The 23,929-nt window shown below is 58.9% G+C and overlaps 1 protein-coding gene across 9 annotated transcripts in view; it reads left to right on the forward strand.

Annotated features, from left to right (window-relative positions):
• Positions 1–23,929, forward strand: part of EFR3B (EFR3 homolog B) — a 34,329-nt gene that overhangs the window by 120 nt on the left and 10,280 nt on the right. The window contains exons 1-11 of one of the 9 annotated variants that reach the window (XM_084513966.1): positions 29–127; positions 630–674; positions 11,432–11,508; positions 12,082–12,209; positions 14,036–14,186; positions 17,638–17,759; positions 19,696–19,845; positions 21,009–21,143; positions 21,441–21,519; positions 22,616–22,751; positions 23,238–23,399. In XM_084513966.1, the coding sequence (XP_084370092.1) occupies positions 659–674; positions 11,432–11,508; positions 12,082–12,209; positions 14,036–14,186; positions 17,638–17,759; positions 19,696–19,845; positions 21,009–21,143; positions 21,441–21,519; positions 22,616–22,751; positions 23,238–23,399 (1,156 nt within the window). In that variant the 5' untranslated portion in view covers positions 29–127; positions 630–658. Of the gene's footprint in view, positions 1–28; positions 128–192; positions 675–2,498; positions 2,614–3,383; positions 3,440–4,367; positions 4,540–9,543; positions 9,613–10,260; positions 10,283–11,431; positions 11,509–12,081; positions 12,210–14,035; positions 14,187–17,637; positions 17,760–19,695; positions 19,846–21,008; positions 21,144–21,440; positions 21,520–22,615; positions 22,752–23,237; positions 23,400–23,929 lie in introns of those variants that run through there. The other 8 variants (XM_084513963.1, XM_084513965.1, XM_084513968.1 and 5 more) reach the window with 8 other exon arrangements.

Here is a 23,929-nt window from a genome sequence, read left to right on the forward strand (position 1 = left end):
GCCCCCCCCTCAGAGCCCCCTCAGGGTCCCCCTCAGGGCTTTGGGGCTCGCCTGGAGCCGTTTCTGGGGCTTCCTGCGGCTTTTTAGTGCTCCTTGGGGCTTATAAAAGAATTGGGGAGGGTTTTTGGTCAGTCGGGTGTTGGTAGGAGGAGGGGGAATGGTTTTAAAGCCGAGGGGGTGGTTTGGGTTATGGGGTGAGGGATCCTCCCCTCAGGGGGTGCTGAGGGGCTGCCCAGGGATTTCTCGTCCCTGAGGTGTTTTTGAGGCCAGGTTGGATGAAATCTTGAGCCTCATCTGAAAAGGAAGTGGTGGGGAGCTGGGGTTGGCCTCTTCTCACAGGTAACTAGTGATAGGAGCAGAGGGAATGGCCTCAAGTTGTGCCAGGGGAGGTTCAGGTTGAAATGAGGAGACATTTCTGTCAGAAAGAGCAGTCAGGCCTTGGGACGGGCTGCCCAGGGAGGTGGTGGAGTCACCGTCCCTGGGGGTGTTCGAGGAGAGGTTGGACGTGGTGCTTGGGGACAGGGTTTGGTGGTGATGTTGTTAGCAGGGTTTGGTCTTGGTTAGGTGCCATTGGGCAGCCGTCCCCAGGGCGCTGTGTTGTAATTAACAGCTTTAATTGCTCGTTCTAGGGCCTGATGAGAAGGAGCAGCCCTGCATCATGCCTCGAAGACAAGGTAACAGGAGGGGGACACGACGGCTCTGCGACTGCACCTTCCCCAGTCTGGGTGGCACCAGTGAGATGGGGATTTACGGACACCAGCAGGGCTGCGTCTCCCTTGGAGGTGGCTCATAAGGAGCTGCTGGGGGTTTTGAGCCCCCTTTCCACAACCACCTTGTGGTCAGGAGATCCCAAGGCAGGGGCCACGTGGTTTTAGCACCTCTCAGCTCTTTGGGACTTTGCTGTCACGGCAGAGATGGACCTGAGAGGGTTTTCCTCTCCCAAACTCCTGCTGGGAGCACGTGTCAGGTTTTGGGAGTTCCTGTCTGGAACAGGGGGTGGCAGGGCACCTGGAAAGGTGAGGAAAGGGATTTTATTGTACAAAATTAGGGAACACACTGGCTGCACACACTGCCACCACCTCCTCACAGGCACCGGGGCTGCGGTGGGGATCCCTGGTGCGTGCCATGGACGAGGGGCGTTGGGTGTTGAGTCCTCGCCGCCCCTTTTGGCTTCCTCCTGAGTGGCAGCGAGGAGCTGCTCTGACAGATCTGTTAGGGGCAGTTTGGGAACCTGCTGCCTCGTTATCTGTTCTCATAAATCTTTGCCAAAAGCGCCCCGCTGTTACACGGCTCGGGGTGTTTAATGGCTCCGGCTCTGCACTTCGTCTTCACGTCACCTTATCTTGAGGTTTGTTCTTTATCTTGCGTTCGTGCTTCATCTTCCTGCTGTCCGGCCGCTGGATGGAAGCAGGCACAACGCTCTGTGGTGCTGCGAGCCCGTCCCTTTAACTCTTTCTCCGTGGGTCCTACGCATCCACGTCGAGTTATTTCTGCTCGTAGGGATGTTCATGGGTCTTGGAAACCTCTCTGGGAGCAGAGTGGTGTGAGAAAGGGGGAAATTGGGATTTCCTTCCAGCCTGGCTCAACCGTGTCCTTTGTTTGGCACAGAGGACGAAGAAAGGTTGTTTTATTCCCTTGTTTTGTGACCAGATATAAATCCTCTGTGGGGTTTTCTTTGGGCTGGGAGAGTTGGAGCCCCTCTGTGTAGGGGCAGGAGGTGGAGGAAGGTCGTTTTAACACCACACCAACGTCTTCTGTGAGTCCGGGCAGCATAAGGGACTGGGTTACAGTACCAGACACCGTACCAACAGCTCTAGGGATAAATGATTTATCTCTCAATAACGGAGCAGTAATAAATACAGAGCAGCAGTGCAATTACCCGGGTCTTAATGACAACAAACGCAATAATTCACTAATCCTGGGCTGGGCTTCGCAGCTGGGCACGCAGCGACTTCCTCGGGGATCCTCGTGCCCGGGAAGGGGATCCTCGTGCAAGAAGCACCACGAGGAGCATCAGGGCACGAGAACAGCCCGACGGGGCCGCTGTGGGCACCAGAACAGATCCGGGTGTGTGAGATCCACCACGAACACCCCGAGGGGGCTGCAGGAACAGCTCCGGGGAGTCCTCCTGTGGGTCTGGGGCTCGGTTCTACCCCTGGCACGTGGCTGGTGAAAGGCTGCAGGGCTCGGTGCCGGCGACCCCACTGCGGCTGCTGCTGCTGCAGCAGCTCCGTGTCCATGGAAACAGCTGCGGGAGGAAGGAAGGAGGGAGCAGACGGGGCCGGGGACACACGGACGTGCCTGACAAAGGAGGTGGCCGGGGTGAGAGGCTCCCCGTTGTCACCACAAGTCCCCAAGGGCCCGGAGCTGAGCAGCCCTCGGTGCCCCGCGTGCCGTGCTGTGCTCAACACCACGGTTTTGAGCCCAAAGAGGGGACGGGGCCACTCGTCCTGACCCTATCCCCAAATAATTTGGCGTTTCTTCCCCCCTGCTGGCAGGGGGAGAGGCTGGAGGTCGGCTGGATCCCAGCTGGTGACCGTGAGGGACCCTTCAGGGCGAGGCTGGAGTGCGTCGGGGTCCCCGTGGTGGCACGACCCAGCGTGGCGATGACAGGTAGGGCCCGACGGGGGCGGTGCTGGCGGTGGGGAGGGTTTGAGCCTTCTCCATCCTCGTCTGGTGCCATAAATCAGGAGGAGGAAGGTCCCGGGGGCAGCCTGGACCCGCACCCCGAATCAGGGCAGGGTGCTCGCGTCCGGCTTAGCTCGTTGAGGCTCTGTGGGGTTTCTCCAGTGGTGACAGATTTAGGGGTTCGCAGCAGCCCTGTGTGGTTTGGGGCGAAGCTGAGGGGACCTCGGGGCTCCTGGTGGCGACTGGGGTTGGGGCTGTGGCTACCACCATGCCCCAAAGGGCCACTGTCCCAATGACCCTTTGCAGCGAGCTGATGGTCCCAAATCCTTCCAAACTAAGGGGCGAGGGTGTGTGGGGCAGGAGGATTTGCCCTCCTCACCACGTTTTACCCCACATTTTAGGTTTTTGATTTACCCCGGGCTGAGCAGAGCTGCTCGGGAGCCCCTCGATGTGACGACCACCGCGTGTCCCCCCCCCAAATCCCTAGGGAACGTGTCTCCACCACCCGGGGAGCCCCCAGCGCAGCTTCAACTCCCCAAATATTTTAATTAACACCTAATTGCCCTGCGAGCAGGCAGAGGGGACGGACCCTACGGTCTCTGGGGGTCCCTCCCAACCCCAACGCGGGGGGCACCAGCCTTTTAGTGGGGTTTTGGCCGTGCTGAACCGAGCCGAGCCGTGCCAGGGGCGGGCGCTGCAGCCGTGCCTGCGGGAGGAGCCGCTGCGGTGCCGCCCCCCCCCTTCCCTCCCAGTGCCGCCCCCGGCCGGCAAATCGAGCCGAGCCGAGCCGGGCCAGCAGCAGCGATGTACGGTGAGTGCCTGCGGAACCGGGCGGGGGTCGTACGAGACCCCCGATTTGGGTTTAGGGCACCTCGGCCAGGCTCTGAGCCCCCCCCGTGCGCCCCCACTCTGGTGTTTTTTTGGGGGGCTCGTCCCGTACCGGGCCTGGATCCCCACCCCTCCTTTGCTGGGGGTGTCCCCTCTTTGGGGTGGAGGGATTCTGGTTTTGTATAGGGCCGTGCACCCCGCTGTTTTCTGTGGGGTGCCCCCCTCGGGGGTGTTTGGGGGAGCCTCGGTCCTATATAGGGCTGTGTGATCCCAGAGTGGCTGGGGGGTGCCTCCTGTTTGGGATGGGGGCACCTCCGTCCTGGGCACGCCCCCAGTTATTGGGGGGTGACCGCTTTTTAGGGCCTGGGGGGGGACTTTGGTCTGTTATAGGGCCACGCATCCCCTTGGTTACTGCGGGTGACCCTCTTTGGGGTTGGGACACACAGGGTGGTCCCATAAAGGGCCGTACACCCCCTTTATCAGTGGGGCATTGAGGGGGGGGATCTTTTAACCTCCCCCCTCCCCATTAACCACATTAGCAGCCCAGGTTCTTGGGGTTGCCTCCTCCCTGGGACAAGGAGGGAAAGCTCCTTTGTGGGACCGCTGACCCCAGATTATAGGGGAAATCTCCCAGTCCTTTGTGTGGGGCTCTCCAGCTCCACCTGGTTACCTGGGGAGAGGTGTCCCACACCCCCCACCCCATACCCCATACCAGGAGAGATTTGTCCCTGTAAATCACCCCCAGCTGCCATACTGGGGACTTGCTGATCCCGACGCAGAGCTCGGCCCTATATACACCCCCATGACCCCAAAGCCAGCGGGGTGATGCTGGGCATAATGGGGAGCAGCTGGCCAAGCAGCTGGCCGCCCCCCCTCTGCCGGGGGCTGCGCTAAGCTGCCGGGAGATTTTTGGGAAGGGCTCGGGGGGTGGCAGCGGGCTCTTAAATCCTCCCTCCCCGCTCCCCGAGCATCCTTCCCGGGGCCGTCGGCGCTGCAGAGATGGGAACCCCATCCCCGGAGCCCCCCGTTTGTGGGGTGGCTGCCGGCTGAGCCCCTTCTCAGCGAGGAGCTGCGGTGCCGGGGGTGAGTGCGGCGTGGGCACGGGGCTTCCCCTCCCCTCCTGCGTTATGGGGTGCTCGATTTTAGGGCTCACACAGAGCGGGGACATTTTGGGGTGCTCCACAGCAGGAATAGGAGCGGAGCCTGTGGGTTTGGGAGCGGATTTTCCAACCCTGCGGGGAGGGAAGCCGAGGCGGGACGCTCGGTTTCCTTTCCTCCCTTCTCCTCGTCACGGTGCTGCCTCCGTTGAGTCATTCAGGTCTCCCAGCTGGTATTTTTCCACCCGCAGAACCCCCGGGGGGGTTCGTTTCCTTCCCCTCCTCGCCCTGGGGCAGCTGGTGGTGAGGTTGCCACGAGCCCTGGCTGCTGCCCCCGGTAGCAGAGCCCGGCCACGGATGGCAGCAGCGCCCCAAAAGGGAGCGGCGAGACCCCAAAAGCCCCCAAAGTATTGGGGTTGCGGCGTGCTCGGCCCCCGGATGCCCGCGGGGAGGTGCCCCCGTGCCAAATCTGCCCCCAGCTCCTCCTCTAGCACCTCGGGGGGTGCCCCCACTCCAAAACCCACACTTTAGGGGATGTCCCCGCTCCGAAATCCGCCGGGTTTCCTCCCGGGATGTAGCGTGAGGAAGGGCAGAGCGTCCCCAGGGGACCTGAATGTGAATTTGAGGACAAACGCTCGGTCCCTTCGCCCAGAGCCGGGCGCTGCTGCAGCTCGCGGGCTTGGAAAGCTTCCAGCAGCTGGCAGAGAGCTCCGTGGGATGCTCGGGCTGCAAGGTGCAGTGGGGATGCAGGGGATTATCCGTATCTCTTTAATCTCACTTTTAACCAGCTCTTGGTTTGCGGGAGGGATTAGATTAGGGTTTGGGGGATGAGCTTTGGGGCAGGCGTCCTGCCCGCAGAGCATTTTTGGGACCTGCCTGCCTCCCGGGGAGGTGTTTGGGGGGCGTGATGCCCTCCCGCCCCGTGCCTCCATCCCTCTAATCCCACAGCGCTGGCATTCGCGTGGCCGAGGCGAGGTTTTGGGGGAGTTCTGCCTGATTTCTCCCCGCTTTTGGTTTCCTTTCCCAGCCTTCGGTGAAAATATGGGAACTGAGAGCTCCGAGCCCAGCCTGGGCAGCCGGCGTTGCGTGGATTTGTGAGCCCGGCCTTCAGGCTGCTCTTCCACCTCCCATGCGAGCTCCCTGTCCCGAGCCAGGCTCAGGGATTAGCTTCTCCTCGGGATATTTCATGCCACAGGAGCTGGGGTGCTGCCGAACAGGGTTGCCCTGTTTTTGGGGGCTCTCTGATCCCAATTTCGGGGGAAACCCACGCTTTTGCGCCCTGCTTTGTGCGCCGAGCCTTCAATCTGCAATCCGTGCCGCTGAGGGGCTCCGGGAACGGCTTCACAAGCAGAGAGTAGGCTGAGAGCCGGGAACGCCGGGCATGGGATGGATTTTATGGTCCCGTGGGGGCTTCCCAGCGGGATTTCACCATCCCCTGCTCCTTTTTGGCAGCCCTGGAGCCCCGTTGGAGCTGCGGCCGGCCTTGGGAGCCCTACCCAACCCGGGCAGCCACCGGGTTTGTTTCCACCACGCTCCCTCCCTGCGCTTTGTGCCGGCACGAGCTGCCTCCTCCCACCCCAGAGGAGCTGGAAATAGAGGTTCCCTTTTTTATTTTTTTTTTGTTTTTTTTTCGGCAGCAGGGGAAACCAGGCTTTTTGGCTGCCCGGGGAGGAGGCGGCGCCGACGGGTGGGCGCCAGCGAGGTCCCTGCGAGCCGTCTGGGGCTGCCGGCGTGCCACTGAGCCCCAGCCAGCAGCCGATGGGTTCTGCGCTGAATAAATCACCCTCGGTGGGACCGGATGGCTCAGCAGGGGAACGTGAAGTGCAATTAAGCTCTCTCTTTTCTCTTTTTTTCCCCTTCTTCTGTGCTTTTTAACTAAACGATCCGCAAATTAATTCAGCGCCCGCGGAGGAGAAGGGGCTGTTGGTGGTGCCGGAGGCTTTCCCGAGCTGCTTCGTGCTAAAACCTCGAGGGCTGCGGTCGTGGCCAGGGCTTTATTTTGGGCTCAAACCAAACGACATCTGGCGGAGTTTGACATCTGCACTGAGGGACGGGGCCGGTGCCAGGCCAGTAGCTGGCATGGCTCGCCTCGAAGCTCATCAAGCCCGACAGCTCCAGGGCTCTGGTGCTGTTGCACAAGCGCTAATTGCAGGAGCAGACGCCGCCGAGCTCTTGGGGTGCCCGGAGTTGTTCCCCCTCCGCGGGGGCTGCCACCAGCCCAGGAAAAGGGTGGAGGAAAGCGTGGCCGCGGTGCTTTCATCTCACTTCTCTCTCAGTGAGGCTGTTTGGTTACGATTTCTGCCCAAGCTACAGCTGGCTGCGGGCTTTGATTTAGCAAATCCTGAGGAAATGGGGAACCACAAGAACGTGGCCGGTCAGCAGCTCCCATCAAACCTCGCTGCATTGCTGTTAAACACTCAAAAATCATTTTTATTTTCTTTTTTTTAAAACCCTTCCCAACTTGCAAACCTTCCCGTGGCCTCTGTGCCGTGTGGGCTCGCAGGATAAACCCAGCTCTGAATTAAGCAGATTTTTGGAGGCTGTGGACCTTAACCCAGCTCTTAACCAAGCAGATTTTTGGAGGCTGCCTTCTGCGTGCAGGACCTGGACCAAAACCACCTCATCCACGCCGTGCCCAGCGAGCGTCTCGCGTCGAGGAGCCCTGCTGCTAGCCGGGGCCGGCGTTTTGAGTGAAATTTCCTGCTATTTAAGCTCTTTCCTCCCCCAAATCTCCCTCTGCCCTGCGTTGTGTAATGAAACCGGCCGCCCCTTAAGGCGCTTAACTCCCCTTCTCCTCTCCTCCCCGCGTGCCGGGTCCGTGGCACCGAGCTCCCTGCCCTCAACGCGCGGCTTCCCCCGCGTGCAGTGTGGTTTTAATGCCCGGCCTTAATCACCGCAGGGAAATATTAATTAATCTGGCTGCTGCTGGAGCTTGGCGCGCCTGCTGGGGTGTCGGGCCGGCGGGCTGAGCTGGTGAAGCGTAAAAAATGGATGGCCAAAGGGGTGCGGGCTGCCAGCGGGGCTGATTTGTGTCCCCCTGCATATTGTGAGGTCCTTAAAGCTGCATTTGGTGCCTCAACTCACTTCTTATTTGCTGCCAGTGCCTGGAAATGTTTCTCAGGCCCTTGGAGATGTGGCTCCCTGCAGCCGGCGCTGCTTCTCGCTGTGGTCAGAGGTTTTGGGTCTTCTGCAACGCCCCCCAAAGCGTTTTTGCTGTCCCCCAAAGCATTTTTGCTGTCCCCTAAAGTGTTTTTGCTCACGGCTTTTCCATCCAGCCTTCGGAGCCCGATGCTGGCTCTCCTCACAGGACGCTTTGATGATGCCCCCTGAAGGATGAGCGGCGATTGAGGAGCAGGGAGCAAGCTGCAGCCACACAGCCCGAGCCTTTTGGGGAGCTCGGGAGCTGTTAATTACCATCAGGGCATCCCCTAACGAGCAGAACTGGGGGGCCGAGCCGCATTTAGCCCCTTCCCCAGCTCTGCCTGCCCCATGAGATGTGTCTGTGGGGGTCTCTCACCTTTTTACGGCTGCTCTTCCTTTGCATGGGGATGCAAATTGCTGATTTCGTACCTTCCCCGCTATTTTCTCCCCTCTTGACGTGACCTGGGGCTCCCAGCTCCATCCAACCCTACAGGGACCGGGACCAAAAAGTCTCCGGGCCAGCCCGAATATCACTCGGTGACATTTCTCCCATCACCATGCCTCGGAGATCTCACCCTGTGCCCCAGGCAGGTTTACCCAAAGCAAAGAGGGAGCTGGAAGCCGGGCACAGAGGAGGCTCTCACGTCGGGCATGTAAATGGGATTTGGCTAAGGGGATTAGGGGAAGGTGGCTGGTTCGGGGTGTGGGGACAGCGCCGTGCTCCCTGCCTCCGGGCCCCTTTTCCTACCCGGAGCTGAGCGAGCGACCTTCGCGGCGTATTAGATTTAACGAGGGATTTTGCTTGATTTAATTAAGATTTATTTGCAATCAGCCGGAGTGCCCTTATTAAGTAAATTCTGCGTAAGGCGTCTGGGAGGCTTTCTGTTGGGGTTTGTCGCCGGCGTGCCGCTGAAATAGGAAGAGGGGAGGGGGTTTGTGGGGAAAGGGTCGAGGTCAGCGCGTGGTGGGAGGGTGTGTGGCTGTGTCCCGGTCTCCTCTGGCTGCTCTGCCATCCCAAAAGCCCCCGTTACAGCTGGGACCCTATAATTATCCCCAATTAGATCGATTTTCTCGGATCTATCAAAGCAAAAGGCCCTTTTGGCTCGCTTCGCCCCCCGGTGAGAGCACGGACGTGACCTGAGAGCGGCGAGGAGGAGCCCAAAAAGTGACCCTGGGGGGGCAGCGAGGCGGAGGTGACACCCGTGACATCACACACATTTTTGGGGTGCCGGCAGGAGCCCCGAGTTTGTGGGTTCCCCGCCTCATTCCCCCCACAAGGAGGGGGTCAAATTGTGTTTCTTTGTGCCTCAGTTTGCCCGTTCTTGAAGAAAATTGATGTCTGTGGCTGCCGGCAGGAGGAGAGCACACGGCACTGCGCGGGTCCATCCTCGCTCCTTCCCCATCCCGTCGTCTTTTGGGGTCATCTTTTGGGTTCAGCCGCGACCCGCCGAGCCTCCCCCTCATTATCTCTGCCCGTGCTGCTCGTTAGCCAGCAGCGCTAACGAGGGGCAAGCTTCAGGCCCTGGGGACCTCTTCGAACCCACCCCCTGCACCTCGTACCCCCGAAAGCTGCTCCCCAAACCCCCCGGCTCCCCACCCACCCACCCCCGCCGGCGGAGCCGAGCCAGCGCCGTGTTCCCAGCTGCCATCGGAGCCGCCTCGGTGACTCAGCAGCCGCGCTGAAAGCTCCCTTATTTATTGAAACGCCCGCTCCCCGGCTGAGCATCGCCCCGCAGCGATGCCTCCGCCGCTTCTCTGCCTCCTCTCGCGGCGCTGCGGGGCCGAGAGCGACCCCCCCAGCCCCTCGCCTTCGCCCCGGCCGCGATGGCTTTGAGCAGCTGGGTGCTGAGCCCCGCGCTGCAGCTCTGCGCCGCCGGCCCTGCCTGCTCCTGGGAGATGCTGCACGTGGCCGGAGCAGGTACGCTTCTTCTCCTCCCCTCTTTGCCCCGTTTCGCTTCTTTTTGGGGTGCTGGCTTGGGGTTGGGAGAGGGGAGCCGCTCTTCTTGGCCACGGGGGATTGTCGCCAGCCCTGGCGCGAAGATTTGGAGCGTTTGGGGATGTTTTCTGCAGATATTGGGACCAGACTCATTGTTTTTTTTTTTTTTTTTTTTTTCCCTTCTGGAGAGCCCTTAGGGGAGGGGAAGTAAAGCGAGGCAAAACCTTCTGTTTTCTTCAAGCTCCGTGCTATTTTTATTCCGGTTTCTTACAGATTTTTTTTACACTCCCCCCCTGTCTGTGCACGCGTTTCTCCACCCAGGCTGGGTTCAAGCAGACGGAAGGCAGGGATTTGGGACGGGAAAGTTCCTCCTGGTTTGCTGCAAACAGGCAGGGGGATGAGCGCCCAGCTGCAGTGAGCTCAGCCCTCGGACGAGGCATCAAAGAATCGTGCCCTGAACGAGGCTTTGTCCTCCCTCTGGCTGGAGCTGGGCCGTGAGGGATCCTGCCCTGGCATGGTTTTAGGGTTTGGGCAGTAGGGTCCTGGCTTTTCCCATCCCAAAAGAGCTCAAAATGCTCCCCGGGGGGGGGTTACGGTGCCTGGTCCCCCTCCAAGGGGCTTCATCTCCGTCCTGCTGCTGCTCTGCCTGCAGGTGAGGCCTCAAAAACCTTGTGCTCGGAGAAGAAGGGGTCACGTCGGGTGAGAGGGAAGGCACCGGGGTTTAATTAAGTAATTATTATCGACGGATCCACGCTGGGTCTGCTCCTGGCTTCGTTCACCAGGGCCAGGGTGGCAGCTTGGCTGCTCTCCCAGGGTTAACCCTGAGCCACGCTCCGAAATCCCGCTGCTGGGGATGGGATAACTGCTGGTGGGGCTGTGGGATTTAATGGGGTCGCTTACGGGGAAGCCCTCGGGGTATTTTATAGGGTGAGGTGGTGGCCCTGGGTTTATGGGGTCGCTGGGACCCGATGAGGTGGGGTGAAATGTGATGTGGCAGAGGGAGAAGCACCCAGGTTACAGCGAATCCCTTCCCCCTTAGCAGCTCCCCAAAAACAGAGCAGCCACATTCGGGATGTTTGGTGGCTGGGGCTTTGCTCCCAATTAAGAAGAGGTTAATTAATGCCCCACAAAAGGCATTTTGGCCCTTGGAGAGGCCGTGGCTCGTGCCTGAGGCACCCCAAAAAGAGGGGCTGCGTGCGGTAACCCCCAGCTCCTGCCCCCAGTTCTGGGTGGTTTTACCCTGAGCACGGTGCCGTGGGTTGTGGGGTGGCACCGTGAGGCACACGGGATGCTTGGGGTCCTTGTGGGGTACAGGGGCTGCTGTCCCACAGCCCGGAGGCAGGGGGAGAGTCGGGGGGGCTTGGTGGTGCTCAGGAGCTCAGCTTGGGGGCTGCAAAGAGGATTTTCCTTCCATAATTTCCATTTTCCTTCCGTATTTTGCAACGAGATGTTTCCTCTTCCTTCTCCCTCTTGGTCTGAGGACCCGCAGAAGATCTCTTGAGGTCCAGAAACCCAAATCCGAGGGGACTGTCCCCATCGGGGAGCTGCTTCCCTGGGCGAGAGGAGCAAATCGGTTGCGCTCCGACGTCAAGCGGTGCTGGTCAACAGCCAAATCCCTGCCTCTCAGCTGCGTTTTTTGTTTTTTTTTTCCTGGTTTTGTGTTTTTTTTTTGGCCGCTAAACGCTGGGTTGGCATCAAGCCGGTGCCGCTGAATCCGGGGACGTTTTCCTACCAAGGGCATCTCCACGCAGGGGCTGAGGGTTTTTATCCCTGCTCACCGGCTCTGCCTCCTCTCTCCCAGGTGTGTGCGGCTGCTGCGGCGCCCTGCGGCCCCGCTACAAGAGGCTGGTGGACAACATCTTCCCCGAGGACCCAGAGGTAAGTGAGGCGCTGCTTTTGTGCAGCTGTGGGGCTGCGGGGATGCGACGGGACCTGCCCAAAACAGCTCCTGGGAGGCTGGGGGGTGCTCTGGCTTCGTAAAACCGCGTGGGGAGGCGTTTGTCCCTCTTTGTAGGAGAGGAAAAGCAGCTCCTAAGAGCGGGACCCTCTTAAAGCTTCAGCTCAGAAGCTGCCTGGGTGCAGGAAAGTTCAGTTCCCTGATTGCTTCCCCACTAAATGGGAGCTGGGGATGCCCAGGGCCTTCCAGCTGCTCCTGAAGCACCCCAAATTTCAGCTTTTTCTCTCCATTTCACAACCGAGATGCTGCCGAAACGGTTCGTGCTGCGCTCACGGCGTGGGGGTTTCCACCAGGGTCACCCTCAGCTGTGGCACTTCAAAAGGTGCTAAATTAGGACGGAAGGCAGCCCTCGTTTGCGTTCCTCAGTTTTCAAGGTGTGGGGAAGCACCAGGAGGTGACCGGGGTGCTCTGGGCCTCTTCCATCACCACCAAGGTTTGCTGCGGATGCTCCTGATGCTTTCTGGCTCTGGCTGCCCTGCCTCGCTCTCTTTTAGGATGGGCTGGTGAAGACCAACATGGAGAAGCTGACTTTTTACGCCCTGTCGGCCCCGGAGAAGCTGGATCGCATCGGTGCCTACCTCTCCGAGCGCCTCATCCGCGACGTGAGCCGGCACCGATACGGGTGAGGGCTTTAGGGCTGTTTCTACCCCCTCTCTTATCAGCATAAAGTCAGGCCAGAAGATAAGAGCGGGGTTTTGGGCTAGGGGAGCGTGTCTGGCCCATGCTCCGGGGTGTCCCCAAGCTTTTAGGACGCTGCAGAGGGACTCCTGCCTCCAGAAGGGAGAGGTGGCAGCCCGCAGGGATGTGCAAACTCTTGGCAAAGTCGCGAGGGGCCACGCAGCATTTCCCTGGGGTTGTGGTGCCTCTCCTCGAGGGTTTTGTGTGTGCACAGCCTTTGTCCCTGCCAGCACCCCTCTGGGACATCAGGAGGAGCCTGCGGCACCCTCCTGGCCTCTAAAACCCCCCCCGTGGGTGGATGTCTGGCTGTGAACCAGCGCGAGTGCCCTGATTTGAAGCACACAAGGCGGGGGGGGAGCTGGGGAGGGCTCCTTCCCTTTGAAATAGCTCCCGGCTTGATCCTCGCTGTCTGCTGAACAAAGCCACGGCTCGGCTGCGTGGTGCTGAGCCCCAGTTTGCCTTTCATCCCCGGGGGAAGAGGAGCCGGCGGCCTGCCTCAGAAGCGTGGAAGTTGGCAAACCTTCAAAGCCTCGTCCCCGGGAGTGACGGGACGTCCAAAACCCTGCCTGGTGTTCGGCGGCTGCTAACGGGGCTCTGCTCCTGACGTCGGGAAGAAAAAAGGCTGTTGGAGGGGGTTGACATCAAATCACAAGCCTCGGGAGGGGGGATGCGTTCCCTCCCCGTCCTCCTGCACGTGTACAAGCTAAGTTTTGAAGCCTAATTTGAAACGTCCCCACGAGAGAAGTCACCCTGTCGCGATAATATCGGCCCCGTGACGTGGTTTCCAGCCTCCTTTCCTACCAGAAAGGAGCGTGGTGCTTCCTGCTGCTTCTTGGTCACCCCTCCGTGCCTTTTTTTTCCCTCGGGGCTGTTTTTAACCCAGTTTGACAGATGGGTCAGAGCCTGGCAGACCCAGGAACGCTCGGCTGCTGATTTTCACAGTACCTGGACGAGCTGTAACTCGTCGAGGCGTCCAAAGGACAGGCTCCGCTCGAGCACGCAGCCAGGTTTCACCAGTTCCTGGGGCCTCGGGAGAAAAGATCAGTCCTGCTGCGTTTTACCAGCCGAAAACTGGAAGTTTAGGACTTATTCCTTCCCGTGAGAGGGCAACTTTCGAAGATGTGCAGCGACACCCAATAAATCCTGCAACCTCTGCGTCATCATTCGCCACCTGATGGGCACCTGAGTGAGATTCAGCGCCGGGCACGAGGCTTTCCAGCTTCCTCTGGAGGCAGGAGCGTGGCAGGAACGGATGAAGAAATAGCCCGGATCCAGCTCCTGCTGGAGGAAATGTTTTTCAGCCCAGGAACCTCGGTGGTCCTGCGAGTAGACTTTGCTGTGCTGAAATATGAATATTTTTTGGAGCATGTCAATAATTCCTCCAGCACTGCGGCCTCATCCTCTCCTTTCTCCCTGGCCAGGGCTGGATCTGCGAGGGCTGCTGCCCTCGATGCTGAGCTCGCTTTTATGCCAGCACTTCCTCACGGGATATAAAGACCGGGTGAAGGCACAGGGAGCCCGGAGAGGACCCAGGGAGGGGTGCACGGTGTTGCTGGCAGCCCTGATCCTGGAACATCCAAATTTTCCTTAGGAGGAGGGATGCTGGGAGCCACCTAACAACCTCTGGAAGCTATTTAGGATGTAAATATTCCCCGTTGGCTCGGCTGGGGCAGAAGGTTGGCGTTGGGTTGGCTTTACTGGGGAGAAGGGAGGAAGAGGGAGGGCTGTGGGGCTGCGCCCGTGCTCACCCTGCCCTCTCCCCTCTCCCAGCTATGTCTGCATCGCCATGGAGGCCCTGGACCAGCTCCTGATGGCCTGTCACTGCCAGAGCATCAACCTCTTCGTGGAGAGCTTCCTGAAGATGGTGGCGAAGCTGCTGGAGTCGGAGAAGCCCAACCTGCAGATCCTGGGGACCAACTCGGTGCGTAGCAGCGCAGGGGGGAGGCGGCGGCGGCGCTTTGCTGCCCCTCTCCTCACCTTTCAGCCCTGCCTGGCGTCCCTGTGGCCCTGGGATGGGGGCGAGGGGATGTGGGTGAGGGTTTAGGGTGTCCCCCCGCGTGCGTCCTGCGATGGGTGAGCTTTCTGAGCCCCCAGCAGTGCTCGCATCCCTCAATTTCTGCTTCTGTGCCCCCCAGCTCTCAAATTCCTCTTTTCCAAGAGGAGCCTGAGGACGTGACGGGGGCTGTCAGCAGTTTCAAACAATAGCCCGATTTAGGATGATCCCTGGAGGATTTGGGGAGCTCGTTGTGCTCGGAAAAAGGCCTGGCTTAATCAGAGCAAATAAATGGCTTGGCCAGGCTGGGGATGCAGCAGTCACAGCCTAAAATAAAATGAGCGAGGTGATGTCCTCACAACATCCAAACTGCTGATCCCAGCCAGTGGGGATGCTTGTGAGCCGCCACCCTGCTGGGAGACAGCTTGCTCCTTGCTGGTTTTACTGGGAGTACTGGGCGTAGCTAAAAAAAAAAAAGAGGGGTTAGGTGAAGCCCAGCCTGCTTTGGTGGGCTAGGCAGATGCTGTCTCGAGTGCCTGAGCAATTCAGGGACAGCTCAGCCCTCTTTTTTTTCTTTTCTCTGCTGCGTGATGGGAGCAGAGACCTCTCACCCCCCCCTTCTCCCTGGCTGCTGATTGCTCCCAGCTGAGATGGGAGCTGCAAACCCATTTCTTCATCCTCAGCTCGGGGAGGAGCAGGAGCATCAAAAACTCAGCAGGACAGGGCTGCCTGCTGCCGACAGCACCTTAACGTGGTGGTTTTATTGTCACAATGCCACTAAAAGCCCCAAAGTGTGCTGCAGGAGCTGCCTGGGGAAGCTCCTGGGGATGGGAGCAGGATCTCCAGGCACTACCCTCATCCCTCTGAGCTCTCCAAACCTCTCGAGATGTGCCTGGGGCGCTTGGATCCAGCCCAGAGGCGAGCAGCTGTTCTCTTGCTAACAAAACCCCCTGTGCTGTGCTGCAGCATTGCTTCCAAACACGTGCAACATCCCCTTGCCCAGCCCCTGAGTGCTCACTGCAAGGGCTCACGATGCCCAGCAGAGATTTTGGGGTCCTGGCCCCGACCCCGGAGCAGGAGGCAGCGTTTTTTCCGTGCTTTAACCCTGGGCAGCCCTCGGTGGGGGATGCTGTAACGAGGGGTGCAGGTGAGGAAGGACGATTTAGTGGCTTTTCCCTTTTGGTTTTCTGGAGGGTGGCGGCGTTTGGAGGGCAACCAGCAGAGAAACCTCGCGGGCTCTGGTGGAGAAGTGAGTAAGGATAAGGAGCCACTTCTCCCAGGATCTGCTAACAAGGAATGTGCCTCGGGCTCGGGCTTAATTAGTGGCTGCTGTCTCAAGCAGCCCTTCACAATAAGGGAGCTGATGGCGAAGGCGGGAGGAGGTTGTTTATAGAAACCTGCTCCCGGTGAGTCATTCTCCCTGAAATCTCTCCTTCCACACATCTCCCTCCTCGCCACGAGCCGCAGAGGGGCCGCCAGGACCCGGCACAGCAGCAGCAGCAGCAATCCAGCAGCCTGGGATCCCACAACCCCCTCCTATAATCCCCGGGGTGAACATATGGAGCGGCAGCTCAAATCCACTTTGGTTCCTCATCCTCGTTAGGAGGCTGCCGGGCAGCGTCCCTGCTTTGGGTAGGAACCGTCTAATTTCCAGCTCGGCCTCCTCCCTGCTTTGTTTTTCCTCGAACCGTGCTGGATCTGGCGTTTAAACAGCTCTTCCCCCTTCCTCATGTGCCTCTTCTGATGTCTTTGCTGCATTTCTGGGTGGCAGCGTTACCCCTGCCCAGCCCCACAGCCCTTCAAACCACAGCAGGAGCAGCGTTTTGGTGCAGGGTCTTAAATTTTGGCGGTGGAGATGGGTCATGGAGCCCCAGAGCAGCTTCTCAGCTTCATTTTCAGTGACAGATCTCACACCAAGTCCTTTCCCTGAAGGTTTGGTGCCCTCCCTGCCAGCACAGCTCTCGCTGGGACTTTTCCATCCGTGCCCCAAGGCTGTTTTTTGCCCCGGGGCACAGGTTGGCAGTGGGACCGGGGTGGGCACCCCCCACAATTGCCCTTGTAGGGGCAGCTTGTGCATGAGCTGAGTGCCCTGAGGTGCTCAGCAGCATCTGGGGGGTGCACAGTCCTCAGCTCACTGCCAACCTCAGCCACTTTTGCTGAGGATATACCCTTTTCTTCCCTTTTTCACAACTTTTCCTGGCCGTGGGGTGCTCGGGACAGCTCCCCCGGTGCCTGCTCCTCGCTGCGCATCCTGCCCTCGCCTCCGGCTGCACGTGGAGTTGCCACGAGCTTAAAAAAAAAACAACAAAAACCAACAAAAAAAAAACCACCACGTTGTGCTCTCTGCCTGGTACAGAGGTTTCTTATGTAACAGCCCTGCATTTTGCTGGTGAGTAAGAGGGAGTTTATCAGCCGGAGCCGGTCCCTGCGCTCTGGGAACGCTTCCTGGCAGGGCTGAGCCAGCTCCTTCGGTGGTACGGAGCCAGCCTTGGCTGCTGACGTTATTCACAGCCTGGCGCAGCGTGCTGATCGCTGCCCGGCCCTGGGTGACAAGAGCTGGGACGGGCAGAGGGACAGAGGGACCCCAGGGGCCGTTTCCCTGCTGCTCTCGTGGCAGGGCTGGCTGCTGGCAAACGCAGGGAGCAAGGAGAGAGGAGAGCCTGCCCGTAGGGTGAGGAAGGAGGCACCACGCAGCACCCGGGAGGTGCTTGGTGGACCTATAACCCCCCGGAGGTAAGTTGGAGCCTCCCAGGATGATCACAGCCATCCTGAAACCTCTTCCGGAGGGCTTGGATCTTGCCCAGGGGTTTCTCTGTGTCTCTTGGCTGCTTTCCTCGCCTGGCAGAGAGCGCTTTTACCGAGCGGCTCCTGAGCCTTGGATTTTGTGGCCACTCTCGTGCTACAGACGTTTTACCTATTTTGCCCTTTTTTATTTACTCCTGTCGGCGTGAGTGCAGGAGCCGAGCTCTCCCCTTCCTGCCTGACCCTTTGAATAACTTCATGAAGTCAGAAGAAAGCTCGAAAACATGGTTTTCCCTTCTCCCCCCCCCTAAATTTTCTCCTTGAAAGCTGCAGCCCCATATCTGTGGGTCAGATGGCTGAAAAAAAAAAAACACAAAACAAACAAAAAAAAAAAACAACAACCAAAACCAGAAAGAAACCACAGCCAGAACTTTGGTTTGCCGGGTGCTGCGGGCAGACCTGGGCTGTTTCCTTGTCATTCCCCAAGCTGTTTTCACCCATTTGGGAAAGCTCAGAAGGTTTTTGTGCCAGCTGGGAGGCTGGAAAGAAGCTGGGGGCTGTTTGCTGGTCTGGAGAGGCGTTTGGAGACTCTTTTTGTCGTCTTCTCCTTGCTGACCCTCTGTTTCTTCCCTCCCAGTTCGTGAAGTTTGCCAACATCGAGGAGGACACCCCCTCCTACCACCGCAGCTACGACTTCTTCGTCTCCCGCTTCAGCGAGATGTGCCACTCCAGCCACGACGACCTGGAGATCCGGACGAAGTGAGTGCCACGAGTGTGCTGGGGGCCTTCCCTGTGCCCTCAGCCTTTGCTTTTTTCCTGAAAAAACACCTCATTTTGGGAGCAGGCTGCACGGACTGATTGCTTGGTGCTGTGATTCCACAGAGCTAGGCGCTTTCAAGCTTAAAATCGGCCGCTCTTCTCTCCCCTCATTTATTTTCCCAACATTAAGCCCTGCTGCCTCTCTGGGAGGATGAAACAAGCGTAGAAAATGCAGTGCAGCACATGAGAAAAGCCAGTTTGCATTTTCTGCCCTGGCAGCAGGGCCAGCTCCGCCCAGGCGTTGCCTTGCTGTGAGCACACGACAAGGGACAAACGCGCCCTTGGGCACAGCACGCTTGAAAACTTCTCATTTTGGGGCAAAACGTGGGCAGGCAGCACCTGCAGGCTGCCCACCTGAGCTGCATCAGCGCCTCCTCAAGCATTTCTCACCTCTGCTCTAGGACTGTGCCACAGCTCAGAGAAGAAGGCAAGGAAACGACCCCGTTTCCCAGTTCCAAAAGGTGCTGGTGCTGGGAAGAAGCCCGGTTTTAGCAGAATTGAAAGCACTTCCACAAAGTGCCTCCTGCAGCTGCGGGCTGTTATTTTCCACCTTGAAAGGTGGCCGTGTCTCTAGACGGCGCTGAGCACCGCCCGGCTCTGCTGCGCTGGGAAACGTACCCTGAGGGGATTAATTAGGACAGAAAGCAGACAGATTAATGTTGTTTACTGCTGCCAGAGCTCGAGGTGGCGTGTTGAAAAAGGCCCAGCACTTGAAATGGCTGCGTGCCTCCCCGCGAGGCGCTGATGGCACAGCACTGTGGCACCCGTGGCTGCTGCCAGGGGCGATTTTTAAGTGAAAACAGGGTGACGGGCAGCGTTTCTGCACGGCCTGGTGCTGTGCTGGTGCTGTTCCTGGAGCTGCAGTACCAGGGACCGGCCCTTTTCCAGAGGGGTGAGCCCCTGAGGTTTGAAACCCTGAACCCCTGAGGTTTGAAACCCTGAACCTTTGAGGTTTTCTGCTCCTCTCTGGGGACTTCCAGCCTCCTGTCACCACCACAGACTTGCAGGTCGCTTCTTTAATCAGGAAGCAATGGCGAAGGCTCATTATTTCCGATTGACTTTTAGGGCCCTGCTGATGCAGGAGGAAATTCGGCCTCCCCTGTAATTAAAAAGGAGGGCTCGGCGTTCCCGCAACCTTGCTGCTGCTCGGTGGTCCTTCAAGAACAGTGTCGTGGGCAGATTGTTGCCTTGATTGGGTCTGCAAATGTGTTAGGGAGCCCTCAGAGCAGGTTACTCAACGCATTTATTTCTGCTCTCTGTCTTTCTTAGGCACTAGCAAAGGGTTTGGAGGGGCTGGTTTCAGACTTAGCTGCGCAGGGAGATTTTTCCTGCTGACTTTGTTGATTAGGTCAAGAGCTCTGGACCCAGAAAAGACACAGGTGTCACAGCACGTCTTTTTTTCCTGCTATCCAGCATCCCTGGGGGTGTGGTGTGGCTACTGGGACCAGAGAAAGCACCAAAACCCTTCGTAAAAAACAGAACCAAATCCATCCCTCGGGAGAGGCCGGTGCCACCTCTCCATCTGGGTTAGAGCGTGGCTGCAGCTCGCCTGGAGAAGGAAAGGCTGTGGATGGGAGCCGCCTGCTGCTGCCACAACGATTTGGGTTGATTCAGAGCCTTTCCTGCTTGGATCTGTCAGTTTATAGGAAGCTGAAGCTGTGGGATGCAGGGCAGAGCGACATCCCTGGGGTGTACCGGGCCCAGAGCTGAGAATTGGGGCATTATCGGTGTAAACCCCTCCTGTGGGGCAGAAATTAGCACCTTTTCTCCAACTTCTTGTACAATTTCACCCCTGTGTGTATGTGTGTGTCTATAAATGTCAACTTTTATCTACGGATATAGACGGGTAACCTTTTGAGGTCGCTTTGTCCCCCAGGATCCGGATGTCTGGCATCAAAGGCCTGCAAGGGGTGGTGAGGAAGACGGTGAACGACGAGCTCCAGGCCAACATCTGGGACCCGCAGCACATGGACAAAATCGTGCCCTCGCTGCTCTTCAACTTGCAGCACGTGGAGGAAGCTGAGAGGTGAGGGCTCTGCTGGCAGCTTCGGGGCTGCTTTCAGCCAGGTTTTTTTTTTGGGGGGACACCGTGGGCTGCTTTGTGCCTGCACCTGGTGTAAAAAAAGCTGCGGGTGGTCAAAGGGGAAGCCCTGCGAGCGTTCTTGCTGGAGGATGATGCAGATGGCAGGAGCTTTGCCTGGTACCTGGTGCTGGGAAGGTGATTGCTGGCTCAGCCACTGCAGGGCAGCGTGGTTCTTGTGGAGGAGAGCTCTCAGCACCATCCCTGCAGTTAGGACACGCTCTGTTTGCGAAGGATCCGAGCTGCCTGCTCCGTGGGCTGACCCCTGCGAGGATTTGTGCTGAAATGCTACCTGAGCAATTGGGTTACGGCCAGGCAAGAGGAATGTGAGGAGCTGAAATAGAGCTCTGCCCCTCCGTTCTTGTGGCATAACCCCCTGCTGGCTCCCTGCTTGCCACCAGCTGCGTGTCTGAAGGGGACTCGCTCAGCTGAGAAGCACAGAGTGGGGAAGCAGGCACGGATTTCTCCTGGGATTTTCCTTTTGAAGCTTAGGAGAGAGAGATCAGGCCTGGGAAGGCGGCTTTTGGCCGGATGCAATCCCCTTTTTTCTTGTGAACTGAAGCATTGGAGTGGAAAAAAGGCGTTTGCTGTGTTCCTGCCATGCCACACGGCTCCAGCGTGGAAAAAGGGAGGGATCCCCTCTGGGGCGTGCGTGTTCAGCGAGATTTGTGCTGCGCCACGCCGCCTGCTTTGTTCTTCCTCCTCTGGGAGGCTGCGTCCCCCCCTGGGAGACTGCTAACATCCTGATAACTGAGTCTCCTTCCAGTCCTGGGGACGTGGGGGCTGTTCCTGCAGCCTGACACGGCGTGGGGCTGGGAACGGGGCCATCCCAACACATCCAGGGGGCCCTGGGATCCCTGTACCTGCAGCGCCCTCCGATCTGGCTCAAACCCAGCACCAATTTATGCCTGGGCTGTGCCCCGATGCCTTCCTGGCAGGGTGACGCGTGGCAGGGTGACGCGAGGGGCAGCCCTGTGGCAGCAGGGGCTCGAGGCGGATCCCACGACCGTTCTGCTCCATCCCCTCCCCGTCTGGGCTCCCTGCCTCTTCTCCCCCCGCTGCTTCTGCACGCTCGGCTCCACTCTCGTCGCCCTCCTCTGCTTTCACAGCCGCTCCCCCTCGCCGCTGCAAGCCACGGAGAAGGAGAAGGAGAGCCCCACGGAGCTGGCGGAGAGGTGCCTGAGGGAGCTGCTGGGCCGGGCGGCGTACGGCAACATCAAGAACGCCATCAAACCCGTCCTCATGTAAGTTGGGCCTCCTTTTTCGCCACGAGGGCACGGAGAAGCAGCTGACGAGGGCTGGAGCTGGGGTGAAGGCGTGCTGGAGGTGGTGAGCGGGCTTCAGGCTCTCCTTTTCGGATGCATTGAGGGAAAATGGCACCGGATAGATACCTGTTGCTGAGGAAAGTGGCTTCAGAGAGCAGTTGGTGTCCTTGCTCTCACGTGCATCGCTTGCTCCCTGCTGCTCCTGGCTGTCCCCGGACACTGCGTGCCTCGGGGGACCTGCAGTTACCGTCTCCTTTCATTTCCATCTCTCCCCAGCCACCTGGATAACCACTCGCTCTGGGAGCCGAAGATCTTTGCCACCCGCTGCTTCAGGATCATCATGTACTCCATCCAGGTGGGGAGCTGGGGGGATTCCAGCCAGAGGCTGGGGCTGGGCTGAGTCACAGCAGCTGCCGCATTGCTGCATCCCCACGGCGCCGACACCGAGCTCTTGCCATGGATCCAGCCCCCGAACGTGCCCCCAAACAGGCTGCAGACTGGCAGGGTGGGCTGGGGACCCCCCAAATAAATGCTGGGTGCCACCCGGGTGCGTTTTAGGGTGCTGTGTGTGGAGCCTGTATCTCAATCCTGGCAGTGCCTGCCTCCTTCTCGGCAGAAAGCAAAGCCCTGCTGAATCAGACGGGTTGGCAGCAGGCTGTGAAACGCTCCGAAGGAAGCAGGCGGGCTTTGGGGGGGGAGCTGCCTCTTCCCAGATCACTGCCATGGAAAGGAACCCCAGCTCCCTGTCCCTGCAGAAAAGAAAGGGTGGAAAGTCCTTAGACAGGGACAGACCCCGCCAGGCTCTTCCCCTTTTCACTGGGAGCCCTGGCTGTGGAATTTCCATTTAGTTAACCCCCAAAGTGAAGGAAAATGTCCTTTTTTTTTTCCATGCACGGGTCCCTGTGTGATGATGGGCACAGTGCTGACTCCTCACAGTGCCGGGGCTGCCCCATTTCACCCCCTTGGCAGTTTGCTTTGCTGTTGGACTCGGCCAAACCACAGCCCTGCTCGGAGAAGCAGTGCTCTGACAAGCACGTCGCCATCCCCCCACTTTCATTTCATGTTTCTAATCCTGCAAATTGCCTAAAATCCTTTACAGCCCTGCTAGATTTTATAAAATCCCGTTAATGCCTGCTGGAGGTGTAGGGTCACAATAACTCAGCGGGACCCTTCTCCCTGAAATCCCCAGGATTAATCGTCACGATTTCCTTCGATCTCCACCGCTCCTCAGATCATTTTTCCTGTGCAAATTGCTCCGAGCTCTTGTAAAAACGACTTCCTCTGGGGGTGCCCTCTCGTTTTGCATCCGGAGCTGCGTTGGAAAGGGCGAGGGACTCAGCACTGATGGGCACACGCGCGGGATTTGTCCTCGGTGGCTCCGTGGGGTTACAGGAGCGGGTCGTTGCCTCCTGCACGTGGCCCCTGCGCTGATGTCCACGTTTCCCTTCCAGCCCCAGCACTCCCACCTCGTGATCCAGCAGCTGCTGGGGCACCTGGATGCCAACAGCAAGAGCGCGGCCACCGTGCGCGCGGGCATTGTCGAGGTCCTGTCGGAGGCAGCCGTGATTGCAGCCTCGGGATCTGTAGGTGGGTGCACGGATCCGTCCTCTCCGCCCGTCCTGCTGCCCCTGTGTTTCGCTGGGAGATCTGTAGAGCTGCTGGAGGTTTGGGGTGGGCTCTGGGGTGAGCTGGTGTTGAGGGATCTGGTCCGGAGCATCCAGGAGAGCTGGGGATTTTTTGGGTGTTATTTCAGTGCACCGGAGCACGACACCCACATAGGGCTGGCTTTAGGCAGCTGGATGTGATGCCAGCCCTTGCAGGGATTTTCAGGGCTCTTTTTCTGGGGCTTGCCCTGAATACACCAAGCTGCTCTTGCCCCTAGAAGTCTGTTTCTCTCCTATCTTGACCGGTGGGTTTAAAACTTACTGTGCGTTTTGCCAAAAGGGTTTTCAATCTGTTTATGGGGTAACAGGAGATGCAAACCACACCATCCTTAGGGAAATTAGAGGCTCCAGCTCCCTGGGAAGAAGCACGGCTCTCTCCTGGCCCAGCTCACCCATCTTTTCTTCGCAGGCCCCACGGTGCTGGAGGTGTTTAACACCCTGCTGAGGCAGCTGCGGCTCAGCATCGACTACGCGCTGACAGGGAGCTACGACTGCACCGCGGGCGTCAGCACCAAGATCATCAAGGAGCACGAGGAGAGGATGTTCCAGGAGGCCGTCATTAAAACCATAGGTGGGGCTTCCTGCGGCTCCTGGCGCTGTGCTGGGGTGGGAGCTTTCTGCCTCTGCATCTCAGGGCGAAACGGGATCGCCCCCGTCCTAAAAGCAGCCCCGGGAAGTGGGATTTATCCCTTGCGTGGCTGTGGGTTATCGCCAGGTGGCATCGCAGCCCCAGCAATCCCCGGAGGAGCTGCGGTGTGAGGGCAGAGCCCGTGCTTCTCCCCGGGTGGGAGACCCTGAGGGAGGAAGGAAAGGAGGAGGAGAAGGCAGGTGGAGCCTGCTGGAGCTGGTGAAGGTGGGGATGTACCCAAAAAAAAAAAAAAAAAGGGGTTGGAGGCAGGGCTTGGCTTCTCTCAACTTGAGCCTGGGGCTTTTCCTCCTGCTTGGATGGGTTTTGCATCACCTGGAGGAAAATCTGCCTGCAGGTACCAGATCTGGGGAGGCTTTCTCCTTATCCCAGCCTGGCTGAGGGCTGGATCGGAGCAGGGTGGGCTGCCCGACCCCACAGCCCTCTTACTTTTAGGGCAGCGGGTCCTGTGGGTG

This window comes from Aythya ferina (genome assembly GCF_964211825.1).
Source record: "Aythya ferina genome assembly, chromosome: 3".
Lineage (NCBI taxonomy): Eukaryota > Metazoa > Chordata > Aves > Anseriformes > Anatidae > Aythya > Aythya ferina.